Here is a 12866-nt window from a genome sequence, read left to right as displayed (position 1 = left end):
CTTACACAAGAGCAGGAAACAGAGAGGTGGGGCCGAACAGAGTATAAAAAACACAGCAAGCCCCTTCTTCTCCTCTCTTTTTCTTCTTCACCCAACATCTGGATCCACCTTTTCTGTTCAGGACCTCAAACCATGTGATCCTGTCCACCATTAAACCATCTTCCCAAGCAGCCTCCATGTTTCCAGTGTCTTTTTCCCCACTTGGAGCTGAACCCAGAAGGACATTTCTTCCAATAGATGTAGACATCTTTTACAATTCTCTATAAGTCTATTCAGATGAAAGAGCCAAAATTTTCAAAGAGATTTGGTCCCACCTATAAGATGACAGCCTCAAGTGCAAGTTATTCATTGCTACTCAGAAGAGAGAACAGAGGTCTTGTAAGTGGGTTTCAGCTCTTCTATCTCCCTCCAGTAGCTTCTCCTTCTTTGAAGACCTTTTGCAAAATGGCCTTCATGCTCTCCTTGGACTGAGCTCCTTTTTTTCTCCCAACTAGAAAGTAGATCACTGGGTTAATACTGCTATTTAGGCAGGAAAACAGCATAACACACATCATCCAGTATACCAGTTGAGTGTCAAATTTGGTATTTGAAAAGCTAATAATCAATCCGAAGAGACATAATGGAAAGTCAAGGATGAGGAAACAGAGAAGAGTAATTAAAATTATCAGTAAAAGCCGACCCTTATTTTTCTGTTTTGGTTTAAGACACACTTTGATGAAAAGGACCACAGTAGAGATTGTGATCAATGGAAGGCAAATTATACCGGTCAGAAGGAAATGGAGAATGGCCAGTTCGTATTCTAGAAAGATTTCCATAACGCTCATCATTGCACTCAGGAGAAAAGAAGAGATCCAGAGGAAAGCACAGACAGCAGAAGATAAATGTTTTGGCCGGGAACAGTGATGCCAGATAGGGAAGAGGATAGCCACACACCGGTCAATGCTGATGGCCGCCAGAAGAAAGTTTGTATCGATGAACATCACTCTGATGAAATAGACAAAGAAGTGGCAGTAAATCTTCTCTCCTTGAAACTTGGTAAAGAAATTGATACAATCTATAAATGCACATGTGATATAACCAAAGTCTGAAACAGCCAAGTTAAGGATGAATGTGGTGAAACAGTTCCTCTTAATCTGGAAGCCAAGTAGCCAGATGATGTAGCCATTGCCCACCAATCCAATACAACAGGTAATGAAAGAAATGCTTAGCCACACATTCCATCGTAAAACAAAATAGGTGTTTCCTTCTGCATGCACATATGAGTCATTGGTATTGTTATATTCATAATTGTCCTGTATAGCATTCAACTCTCCCAGGCTGGAATTCATCATTACGCTTTTGTAAATCTCTTGACAATCTTTTTGTCTGGAAGTTCCTATTAGAAGAAAAGAAAGAAGAGTGAATTCGGTCATTCCTCTCTCCTAAATCAGTGATCTTTCCAGCTACTCCTATCTCCTAAACCAGTGGTCTTTCTGGCTCAGGGAACCAGCGGAGGGGGTGAAGGCAATGGGGAGGGGGGGGGGAAGTGGGGATGGTTTTGTGTAGAGGCATGCTGCTTTCACAAATGCCGCTTTGTAATTGCATGCATGTACTTTGGCCCAGTTCCTAATGGACTGTGGACCATCAACAGGTCATGTACCACAGGTTGGGGTTCCCTGTCTTAAATAATACCATGATTACCCTATCTTCCAGTATGTAAGGGTTTTCCATAAAGAAGATATGTGAATGGTATAGGATCTCCTGCTTGATCAGGGAGTTGGACTAGAAGACCCCCAAAGACCTTCCAACTCTGTTATTCTACTTTTTCTGTGAATAGCTTGAGTGATGTGGCTGCAGTAATGAGCCAACTCCATGAACTGTTTATTTCTAAATCTAAGGGGAATGTTGCTTTATCCATGCTTTTATATCTGAAAATGATTTTGGTATTGGATTGGATTGGATGTTTTTACTGTACTGAAATTCAGCAATGTCCTCTCTGCCACTTTGTCACTGTTGCACTGTAACATTTAAAATGTGAGCGACTGCAGAAATTAATATTTATGTTAAGAAAGCATTTTTCCCAATGCTTGTTCTTGTTATAGTGATATGATGCCTGGAGTATAACAGAGATGATAAGAGATAGTCATAAGAAAATATATCTATGACTTGAAACTAGGAGTTAGGAGATAATATGAGGAGAAAATTCCTTTCTAAGGGAGAAATGAGCAGCTTACACATTTTTTAGAGCTAGAGATACTTTTAAAGAAGGGAAAATACACATACGAACCCCATTTTGGTCTACTTAAGTAACAGAATAAAAATAATAGCGGTGGAAGAACCAGTCACAACGTTTGGAGGCTCTTCCAGTGTTTAATTGTTCTCATCAGTAAATTTCTTCTTAGTTCTAGGTTGGTTCTCTCCTTCACGAGTTAAGCATAGAAGATTTCCTGTACATTTGGGTGAAAACCTTCGATGATTAACTAGAACTTTACACACACACAAACCCAGAAAAGGGGGGGGGGGGATGAATTTCATAAAAAACTGAAGAGCCAAAACTGATGAAAAACTATTATGGATAAGTTCAGGAAACATCTTACTCCCTTGAACTTGGGTTCCAGACAATTTAGACTTGTATTGTTTTGCGTGACGGTTAAAAGTAGGTTGGAAAATCCGAGGAAACCTCAACTGAGATTAATGTGACTGTCAACATATAAATATGAGAGAGAAAAAAACATTTTGCCATGCAATATTACTTATAAAAATGTACAGCTATTAAAGGAACGGCTATTACACTATTTACATAACATTAGGCTCTAATTAAACCTTCCAAAATTATAACATACCTGAAAGTGACGGTCCAAACTCTTCAAAGTTGGTGACTAGAAGGTTATTATTTCATACTTGGGGTCTGCAGGATGGCAGGACTTGAAGGAAAAAATGTCTTTAAATCCTATACAGATGAAGTTCATTGACAGAAGGGAAGTCCATTCACCCTGTCTTGAGTTATAAGGTTCAAAAAATTGTCTGCAGATTTGGCTATACCTGGAAGTAGAACCTGAGCAGAAATCTTCAGAGGTGCTTTTATAAAAAGGAACAGCGTTCAACATAGGTGAGGATCGATCCCCTGAAGAAAACATGCTTTTGCTTCTGGCATGAGAAAGGAAGATCCATATATATTCTGTGTCCTGTCTAATCAGAATCTACCACCATGTGATACAAGATTTGATCCTTTTCTGTCCAAGATAATCGTCAACGGTCAGTGTAAAAGAGAGAAAGTTGACTTCAGCCTGCTAGGGCAAGGGAACCAAAAGCCAAGGCAGACAAAGTTAAATTTTGGAGAAATGTAGCATCTCCTTATAAAGAAAGCTTTTTGTGAATAGGAGAAATTGTTCTCCAGGTTATATTTCTTTTAAGACTCTTTGATTGAAGTAGACTGTTTGCTGATGGATGTGAGGAAACCAAATAATAAAACTTCCCCGACAGTTGGATTTCTCAGCTGATAAATGGCACTTTGACCACTGAGGATGAGAGCCAGCTGATAACAATGATTCAACTGTACAGTCTGTTCTTTTGTTTTGATTCTATCTTCTGTTTAATGTTCATTTCACCTCTTTGGTCATTAGAACTATGAGGACCGGGATAATGAAGCTTAAGATCCTTGCCTGGGGTTGCCTTTATGATCATCCCCCATAGGTGCTTTTTGAAAAGGCAAATGGACTTTCTTGGGGAGGGGAGGGGTTGAATATATTTTGCTCTGAGCAATCAAGCCCAGAAAGCACCAAGAACCTTTAAGAGAAGACTCTCCTTGCAGATTTGTAGAATTGCAAAGGATTTTTTGTTCACACCTGTGCTTTCCTGCTTAACTAGCCATCTTTCCATCCTTTCTGTCAGGCCTGCAGCCATCTTTTCTTTTGGGTATTTGGCCTGCCACACTTTCTATTATTCTACTATGCATTTTCTATTGTGGGAAAGTGGGAGGGGGTTAGGAGGTAAGATGTTACATTCTATGTAGCCATAACAACATTCTTTCCAGAAAGCCAAGGTCATCCTTTGTCTCTGCACCTTTGCACCTGACTGGAACTGGATGGATGGAATTACCAGCATGGCAGTGGAAGATTGGGCCATGGGATGGACTTGTGGGTGTGGGGGAAAGATCTTGAACTTTCAACTGGATGTGGAAAACCAGGAAGCTTTCAGATTTGGGTTTTCCCAGAAGTGCCAACATGGCTCTTCTAATAAATTGGAACTTTGAACAATATTTTGCTTTGGACTTTGATTTACTTTCAGATGCTATTTGGAACCCTGGCACTTTTTTAGTGACCTGATTTAAGATTTTCCTGTGTTCTATTTTTTACTCCTGCTGCTGCCAAGGCATGAAATATGCTTATAAATTGTATCTCTTGCTGTTTTCCATTTTAGTAAGAGGTTAAAGCCTTAACGTGGAATTTGAACCGGTTTCTAACCGGTTCTGTTTTAATTTTACTCATGGTTGATTCATTTCATATATTAGCTGTCTTTAGGTGACATCAGGAAGCAACAGGTATGGTTGGAGCTTTCCTTCTATTTCTAACAATCTTATTTCTAGAAAGCAAAATAAGCTGAATATTTTATAAATATCATGCAGTTCATTTCCTGCAAAGCAATAGTTGTGGACTAATGTAGACATTGCTTGAAATGCAATCCTTTCTATGTATTCAGATGAACAAGCCAATATGTTTAAAGAGATTTGGTTCCACCTATCAGAATACAACCTCCAGTAGCAATATGGTTGACTGCTACTCAGAAGGAAGCACAGAGGTCTTGTAAATGGGTTTCAGCTCTTCTACCTCTCTCCAGTAACTTCACCTTCTTTGAAGACCTTTTGCAAAATGGCCTTCATGCTCTCCTTGGACTGAGCTCCTTTTTTTCTCCCAACTAGAAAATAAATCACCGGATTAATACTGCTATTTAGGCAGGAAAAGAGTAAGCTACACCAAATCCAATGTTCCAGTTCATTCACAGCTTCATTACTAGAAAAAGTACAAATCACCGCAAAAACACTTAATGGAAAGGCCAGGATGAGGAAACAGAGAAGAGTAATTAAAATCATCAGTAAAAGCCGACCCTGATTCTTTTGCTTCAATTTAAGACACACTTTGATGAAAAGGACCACAGTAGAGATTGTGATCAATGGAAGGCAAACTATAGCATTCACAAGGAAATGGAAATTGAGGGGTATGTAATTTCCAAAGACCTCCATAATACTCATAATTCCACCCAGGAGGAAAGAGGAGATCCACAGGAGGATACACACCATGGAGGACAAATGTTTTGGCCGGGAACAGCGATGCCAGATTGGGAAGAGGACACAAACACACCGGTCGATACTGATGGCCGTCAGAAGAAAGTTTGCATTGATGTACATCACGTGGGCAAAATAAGCACAGAAGCGGTAGAAAATTTCGCTTCCTTCAAAATAGATAAATGGAGAAATACTATATATAAATGCAGATGTGAGGTACCCAAAGTCTGCAATGGCCAAGTTAAGGATGAATGTGGTGAAACTGTTTCTCTTAATCTGTAAGCCAAGTAGCCAAATGATGTAGCCATTGCCCATCAATCCAATACAACAGGTAATTAAAGTAATTACTAGCCAAAGAATCCATCCTAGATGTAAAAGGTTGGTCTCTTCTTTGTACTTATATGAATCACTGGTATTGTTATACCTATAATAGTTGTGTGTAGCATCCAAATCCCCTGGGCTGGAATTCATCATTAAGCTTTTGTAATCCTCTGACAATCTTTTTAAGTGGAAGCTCCTATTAGGACAAAGTAAAGAAGAGTGGATTCAGTCATTCTTGTCCCCTAAATAATACCAATATTGTCATAGCTTCCACTATCTAAGAAAGGGGTGTCAAACTCACGGCCCACAGGCCAGACGCAGCATACACTGGCCAGCCCCAAACCCCTGGCTTAGCGAAAGGGGAAAAATTTGTGATACACCATGTGACAACGTGAATTTGACACCCCTGATCTAAGGGATTGCCACAAAGAAGACAAAGCCAACCTGTTCTCCAAAGCACCTGAAGGCAGGACAAAAAGCAAAGGATGGAAATTTATCAAGGAGATTTATCAACCAACCTGGAAATTAAGGAGAAGTTTCCTGACAGAACAATTAATCAATGGAAAGGCTCATCTTCAGAAGTTTCAGTGCTCCAACACTGCAGGTTTTAAAGAGATTGACAACCATTTGTCTGGAATGATATAGGATGTCCTGCTTGATCAGAGAGTTGGACTAGAAGAACTACAAGGCCCCTTCCAACTCTGTTATTCTATTCTTGTTCAATTCTAACCCTATGAATAGGTTGAGTTATATGGCTGCAGCAATGAACCAACTCCTTGAACTGTTTATTGCCACATGCAAGGAGGAAAAATATAATGTTTTGCTCCATCTATGCTTCTCAACGAATACCTGAAAATGTATTTGGCATTGGATTGTGTTGGATGTTTTTACTGTACTGAAATTCAGCAATGTCAAAGCAAAAATTAGTAATTACGCAAAGAAGCATTTTTCCCAATACTTGTTCCTGTTATGGCGCCCAGAGTGTAAGGGCAGCTAATAATTGATAACATAATAGATAATAGAGAAAATAAACTATGACATGACACCAGGAGTTAGGAGATGATATGGGTGAAAAATTCCTGTTTAGAAAGAAATGGGCAGCTTACACATTTTGTAGAGCTACAGATACTTCCCAAAAAAGGGAAAGAACACATCCACTCCACACTTTGGTCTACTTAAGTAACAGAATAACAATGATACAATTTGGGATGGACCTTAGAGATCTTCTAGTCCAGCCCCTGCTCAAGTAGGAGACCCTATATGATTTCAGACAAGTGGCTGTCCAGTCTCTTCTTAAAAACCTGTAATGATGGAGCACCCACAACTTCTAGAGGCAAGTTGTTCCCCTGGTTAATCGTTTTCAGTGTAAGGAAATTACTCCTTAGTTCTAGGATGCTTCTCTCCTTCATTATTTAAGTATATAAGATTTCCTGTTTGTGTGTGTGCAAACTTTCTGTGATGAACTGGAAGTTTCCCTGATGAAAAACAATTATGGGTAAACTAAAGAAATACCTTATTCCCTTGATATTCGGTTCAAGGTCAGGTTTGTTTTCGTCTGACATACTTCTATTTTTCTATCATGATGGCTAAAAGTTGGTTGGAAAAATGAATGAACCAGGAAACCTCAACTGACAGTGCTATGACAATCAACATATACGTATCAGGTATAGAAATACACAGGTACAGAAGGAATGGCTATTACTCTCATTGCATATCCCTGGGTCTAATTAAACCTTCCAAAATTATAACATACCTGAAATTGATAGTCCGAAGTCTTCAAAGTTGGGGAGTGGAAGATTATTGTCTCACAATATTGAGGGCTGAAGGGATCAGGGATGGCAGGACCTGCAAGCAAAATGTCTTAAAGTCCTATTTAGGACTTTAATTAATTAATAGGAGGAAAGTCCATCCATCCTATCTCAAGTTGCAAAGTTCAAAGAATTGCTGGCAGAATTTGACACACCTGGAAGTAAAAGCTGAGTTGATGTCTTCAAAGGAGTTTTTATAAAAGAGTTGAGGATTCAGCGCTACACACATCCATCTGCGGAAAACATGAAGAGCATTTCCTTTTGGCATGAGAAAGTCTAAAAGATGCACACATGCTCTGTGCCTTGTCTAATCAGAATCTAGCACCATGTGACACCATGATGTGAGCCTTGGTCTGTCTAAGATAATCCCTGACAGTCAGTGTAGAAAAGAGAAAGTTGCCTTGAGCCTGCTGGGGCAAAAGAACCCAGACAGACAAGTCAGACAGAGTTAAATTTTGAAGAACTGTTCAGAAAATGTTCTCCAAAAGTTTTATAAACAAAGCTTTTGGAGAACAGGGGAAATTATTGTCCAAATTAGAAATAGAATAGAACAGAATAGAAAAAGGAAGGTGAAGGCGAATGGGAATAGAATAGAACAGGGGGAGGGGGATAGGATAGGATAGAATAGAATAGAATAAGGAAGGTGAAGGTGAAGAGGAATAGAATAGAATAGGGAAGGGAAGGGGAAGGGGGATACAATAGAACAGGGGAAGGGGGATAGAGTAGAGTAGAGTAGAGTAGAGTAGAGTAGAGTAGAGTAGAGTAGAGTAGAGTAGAGTAGAGTAGAGTAGAGTAGAATTCTTTATTGGCCAAGTGTGATTGGACACACAAGGAATTTGTCTTTGGTGCAGATGCGCTCAGTGTACATAAAAAGACAAGATACATTCATCAAGAATCATAAGGTACAGCACTTAATGATAGTCATGGGGTACAAATAAGCAATCAGGAAACAAAATCAATATCAATATAAATCACAAGGATGCAAGCAACAAAGTTAAAATCCTGCAGTCATAAGTGGGAGGAGATGGGTGATAGGAATGATGAGAAGACTAATAGTAATAATAATGCAGCCTTAGTGAATAGTTTGACAGTGGTGAGGGAATTATTTGTTTAGCAGAGTGATGGCATTCAGGGGAAAAACTGTCCTTGTGTCTAGTTGTCTTGGTGTGCATTGCTCTATAGCGTTGTTTTGAGGGTAGGAGTTGAAAGAATTTATGTCCCGGATGCGAGGGGTCTGTAGATATTTTCACGGCCTTCTTTTTGACTCGTGCAGCATACAGGTCCTCAATAGAAGGCAGGTTTGTAGTATATTCCTTTGAAGATGCTCTGATTAAAGAGACTATTTGCTGATTGATATGAGAAGATGAAAGAACAAAACTTCCCTGACTGTTGGATTTCTCAACTGATAAATGGGACTCTGACCATTGCAGAAGAGACGCAGCTGATCACAGTCGTTCAAAACGCAGTCTCTTCTCTTGTTTTGATACTATCTGTTCATTAGGGTCAGTTTCCTCTCTTTGATCATTAAAAATATGAGGAGGGGGATGATGATGCTTAACATCCTTCCCTGAGGATGCCTTTCTGACCATCCCCTAAAGGTTCTTTCCTAAAAGGCAACTGGACTTTCATTGTTTTTTCTTTGAAAACATTTTTGCTTCTCAGCCAAGAAGTTTCTTCAGTTCTCCTTCAGAACTGGACTTGATAGCCAAAGTTCTTGGGCAGCCTCCTCATTCTACCGTTGGTGATTATCTTGAAAAAGCAAGAACCAGATTGTCTGGTGACTTGATGCTCATATTGATTATGCAAGATAAAAAGATTAGATACTATTTCATTTATGAGAACGTAACAAGATCTGCTTATCTGTCCCTCCCTCCTTCCCTTCCTTCTCAATTTGTGTAGTCTATTTGATAAGATTGCTGTCACCATTAGAGACTGAGCAGAATTCTATCCAGATATTTCCGCTGGCTTTGTTCTCATTACTTTTTTTTTTGTCGTAAATGTGTTTTTATTTTCCATTTTTCATTTTCATACAGTCACATATATACTGTGCATAACCGGGGCCATATAACATTAAACAATAAACACAGCCATTCCTCTTGTCAACAATACCCCCCCAAAATAGAAACCCAATATACCTCTTCGACCCTCCATACACCCTTTCTTTCGCCCCCCTCCAACTTTCCATCTTCCCTCCATCATTTCCCTCTATCCTATTTCCCCTCCCCCTCTACCACTCCTCTCTCCCAGTACACTCCCTCCCTTCCTTTCACCCTCCCTCCAATCCTCTCTCCCACCCTCTCTACCCCTCTTTCTTCTATCCCGTTACTCCTCCCTTCAGTGTATTTCTACTATATGTTAATATATTCAGCTTGTCCTATTTTTACAGTGAAATTAAAGAGCAACAGTATACATGTGCAATCGCGTTACCTTGAAATCTAACACATACTATATATCCCCCCTCCCTCCCCTCCCCCCTAACACCCCCCTCCCCCCCTCCCTCCCCCCCCCGACTTCCCAGAGCCCGTACACGGTATAGATTTTAACAAACACAGTCTAAAATATATTATGACAAAAGAAAAAAAAAGAAAGAAAAGAAGTTAATAACATCTCTACATTGAACTCAGCTTCTTCCTGTTGCGCTAACTTTGAGCAGTTTAGATTATTCCTAATCTTAAGCATAGGCAATCTGGAATTTCTTAGTCCCATATTTGTTTTGTATATAGTCAATCCATTTTTTCCAGTCTCGTTTATATCTCTCATTTGAATGATCTTTAAGATATGCCGATATTTTAGCCATCTCGGCTAGGTTTGTAACTTTCAATGTCCATTCTTGAGTTGTAGGCAAATCTTCCTTCTTCCAGTATTGCGCCACCAACAGTCTTGCTGCCGTTATTGTTCTCATTACTGTAGTCATTGGTTTCACATAGTGGCCTGTTGTGGCCCAGCAGGAGCCCTTGGAGCTGCCAACAGACACCGATAGCGAGGGACCCTATGAAAGAAAGCAAAGGCACTTCTTCCAGTAGTCTGTAGAAATTCTCAGTCATCCAATTCATGGTTGTCCACAGAGGGGGACTCAACGTTTTTTACTATCGGTTCTGTGGGTGTGGCTTGGTGAATGTGGCATGGCTTGGTGGGCGTGGCAGGGAAAGGATACTGCAAAATCTCCATTCCCTCCCAATCTGCTGGGACTCGGGAGGCAGAGGATAGATGGGGAGCGGAGCCAGTCATAGGTGGTATTTACCAGTTCTCCGAACTACTAAAAATTTCCATCACCGATTCTCCAGAACTGGTCAGCACCTGCTAAATACCACCTCTGCTAAGGATGCAGCCCCTCCCAGGTCATCAGTTAGAGAGACGTTTGTTATAGCCCTGTATCATGGACCTCAATTGCAAAATAGTTTAAGTTATGGTACCATCATTTTCATAATTTTTGACATGGTTCTGAGTAGTTCGTTTATAGCACTGGAGGGATCCTTCTTGCTTTCCACACCTTTCCCCAGTCTTCAAGATGAACTCTGACAACATACTTTTTCGATGGAAACAAAATAAGTTCACATTTTATTTTTGTAGCAAGAGACACATTTTTGTAGTCGAGCAATGGCTAAGATTAGAAACAAGTTAAAACTACATTTTTACAGAGGGGTTGAAACTCTGTTTGTAGATATCTCTCTGCTTTCAGGAGCTTCATCTTCCTTGAAGACTCTTTGAAAAAGGACCTTGATGCTCTCCCTGGTCTGAGCTCGTCTCTTTCTCCCAACCAGATAATAGATCACTGGGTTAAAAGTGCTGTTTAGGGAACCACCCAAAATCATCAAGTAATACAAGTTAAATTCTTGAAAATAAAATGACATGTACGAATAAAGAGCATACAACCCCAAAATATTTAATGGAAGATTAAAAATAAGGAAACAGAGAAGAGTAATGAGAGTCATCACTAACAGTTGTCTACGTTTGATCTGTTTCGGTTTAAGACATATTTTGACAAATAGGATCAGAGTCGAAATTATAATCGATGGAAAGCAAAGCACGGCAGTCACAACCAAATAGAGATTTGCGAAGCCAGCATAATTAAATACAAATTGCATAATGTTCAGAATTCCAATCAGGAGGCAAGAGCAGATCCAACTGAGGACACACACAACAGGGGACAAATATTTTGGCCGGGAACAGCGATGCCAGATTGGAAAGAGGACACACACACACCGGTCAATGCTGATGGCTGCCAGAAGAAAGAGACCGTTGACATAGAAGATGTCGGAAAGATAAATGAGGATTATCTGGGGACTTCCTAATGTTATAAAATGTATATAATTTAGAAAATAACAAATGCAAATTATTTCCCAAATTACAAGAAAGACAAAGTCAGCAATTGCTAAATTAAGAATCAACACAGTGAAAGGTTTTCTCTTAATTCGAAATCCAAGAAGCCAAATAACAATTCCGTTTAACGGGATTCCAATAGAGCAGATGATGAATATGATAGCTTTTATGATAATATAAATATACATATTTTTGTGCTCATCTAAATAATTGACAAATAATCTCAAATAAAACACTCTGAATATTCTGCTCTAGTATTTCAGGCTGAAATCCATCAAGAGATTTTTGTAGTGCAGCAAGAATCTTTGCTTTTCAAATGGAAGTTCCTATTGGAAGAAAAGAGAGAGGAGGGGATTAAATCATTCCTCCATAATTATCATATTGTCATCTCAATAACAACAACAACAACAACAACAGCAACAACAGCAACAACACAACAAAAACAGATGAAGAGGGCCTCTTCTATAAACAGCAAAATGAGGCATAACTTACAGAAACCTTTACTGGGACAAGCTGTCACTTGGATCAAGAACAGTGGTGGGTTTCAAAAAAAAATTGGAACCTCTTCTGTAGGTGTGGCCTGCTTTCTGGGTCCACTGGTGGAACCTCCTCTAACCGGTTCGGTAGATTTGACGAACCTGTTCTACTGAATAGGTGCAAACTGGTAGGAACCCACTTCTGATCAAGAAGAACCACGCTACATGTTGGAGTATCTTTTGCCAAGTAGGTTACAGGACTCAAAGCTGATGGTTAAGCAACTGCAGGACTAATGGAATACATGGTTTTACTAGTCTTAAATAAATTTTAAAAGGCAGAAAACAAAGTAATCATATAATGAAGTCATTATCAGAAGTAATAGGAACCCTTGAGTGTAGTCCCAAATCATTTATTTTCATTTTATTTTATTTATTTATTTCATCAAGCATGTTTGGATAACAGATGTAAGTATAAACATGATTTTGAATACATGAAAGAAATTAAACTAGAGTGCTAACTGACTCTTATTCACTGCACAATTCAGAAGAATGAAAAATTTAAAAGATCACAATAAAATCAATCAAAAAATATCTCCCCTTAGTGGCATAGTTGCTTCCATTATCCACAAAATGTGATTATTTTTTTTAAATCATGTGGAAGAAGCTTAATCCAAAACAGGA

General features: G+C 39.3%; 3 protein-coding genes across 3 annotated transcripts; all 3 read right to left on the bottom strand.

Moving 5' to 3' along the window:
- Positions 1-398: 398 nt before the first annotated feature.
- Positions 399-1331, bottom strand: LOC106549660 (mas-related G protein-coupled receptor member H-like). The gene has a single exon (XM_087703818.1). It carries the CDS (start codon positions 1329-1331, stop codon positions 399-401), a length of 933 nt encoding a protein of 310 aa, XP_087559944.1.
- A 3470-nt stretch (positions 1332-4801) lies between these two features.
- Positions 4802-5734, bottom strand: LOC106549659 (mas-related G protein-coupled receptor member H-like). Its single transcript, XM_014067366.2, has one exon. It carries the CDS (start codon positions 5732-5734, stop codon positions 4802-4804), a length of 933 nt encoding a protein of 310 aa, XP_013922841.2.
- Positions 5735-11021: 5287 nt separating this feature from the next.
- On the bottom strand, positions 11022-11926 carry LOC148049082 (mas-related G protein-coupled receptor member H-like). The gene has a single exon (XM_087703547.1). It carries the CDS (start codon positions 11895-11897, stop codon positions 11022-11024), a length of 876 nt encoding a protein of 291 aa, XP_087559673.1. The 5' UTR covers positions 11898-11926.
- Positions 11927-12866: the final 940 nt, after the last annotated feature.

This window comes from Thamnophis sirtalis, unplaced genomic scaffold, assembly GCF_051295495.1.
Source record: "Thamnophis sirtalis isolate CommonGarterSnake01/CBP01778 unplaced genomic scaffold, rThaSir2_p1.2 scaffold_2, whole genome shotgun sequence".
In the NCBI taxonomy this organism is placed as follows: domain Eukaryota; kingdom Metazoa; phylum Chordata; class Lepidosauria; order Squamata; family Natricidae; genus Thamnophis; species Thamnophis sirtalis.
Note: the sequence above shows the minus strand (reverse complement) of the source record. Positions and strands in the feature narration are given on the sequence as shown.

Bases quoted from the DNA above. Each gene is read 5' to 3' on its own strand.
- LOC106549660 (XM_087703818.1), bottom strand. From the start codon at position 1,331: ATGATGAATTCCAGCCTGGGAGAGTTGAATGCTATACAGGACAATTAT.
- LOC148049082 (XM_087703547.1), bottom strand. From the start codon at position 11,897: ATGTATATTTATATTATCATAAAAGCTATCATATTCATCATCTGCTCT.
- LOC106549659 (XM_014067366.2), bottom strand. From the start codon at position 5,734: ATGATGAATTCCAGCCCAGGGGATTTGGATGCTACACACAACTATTAT.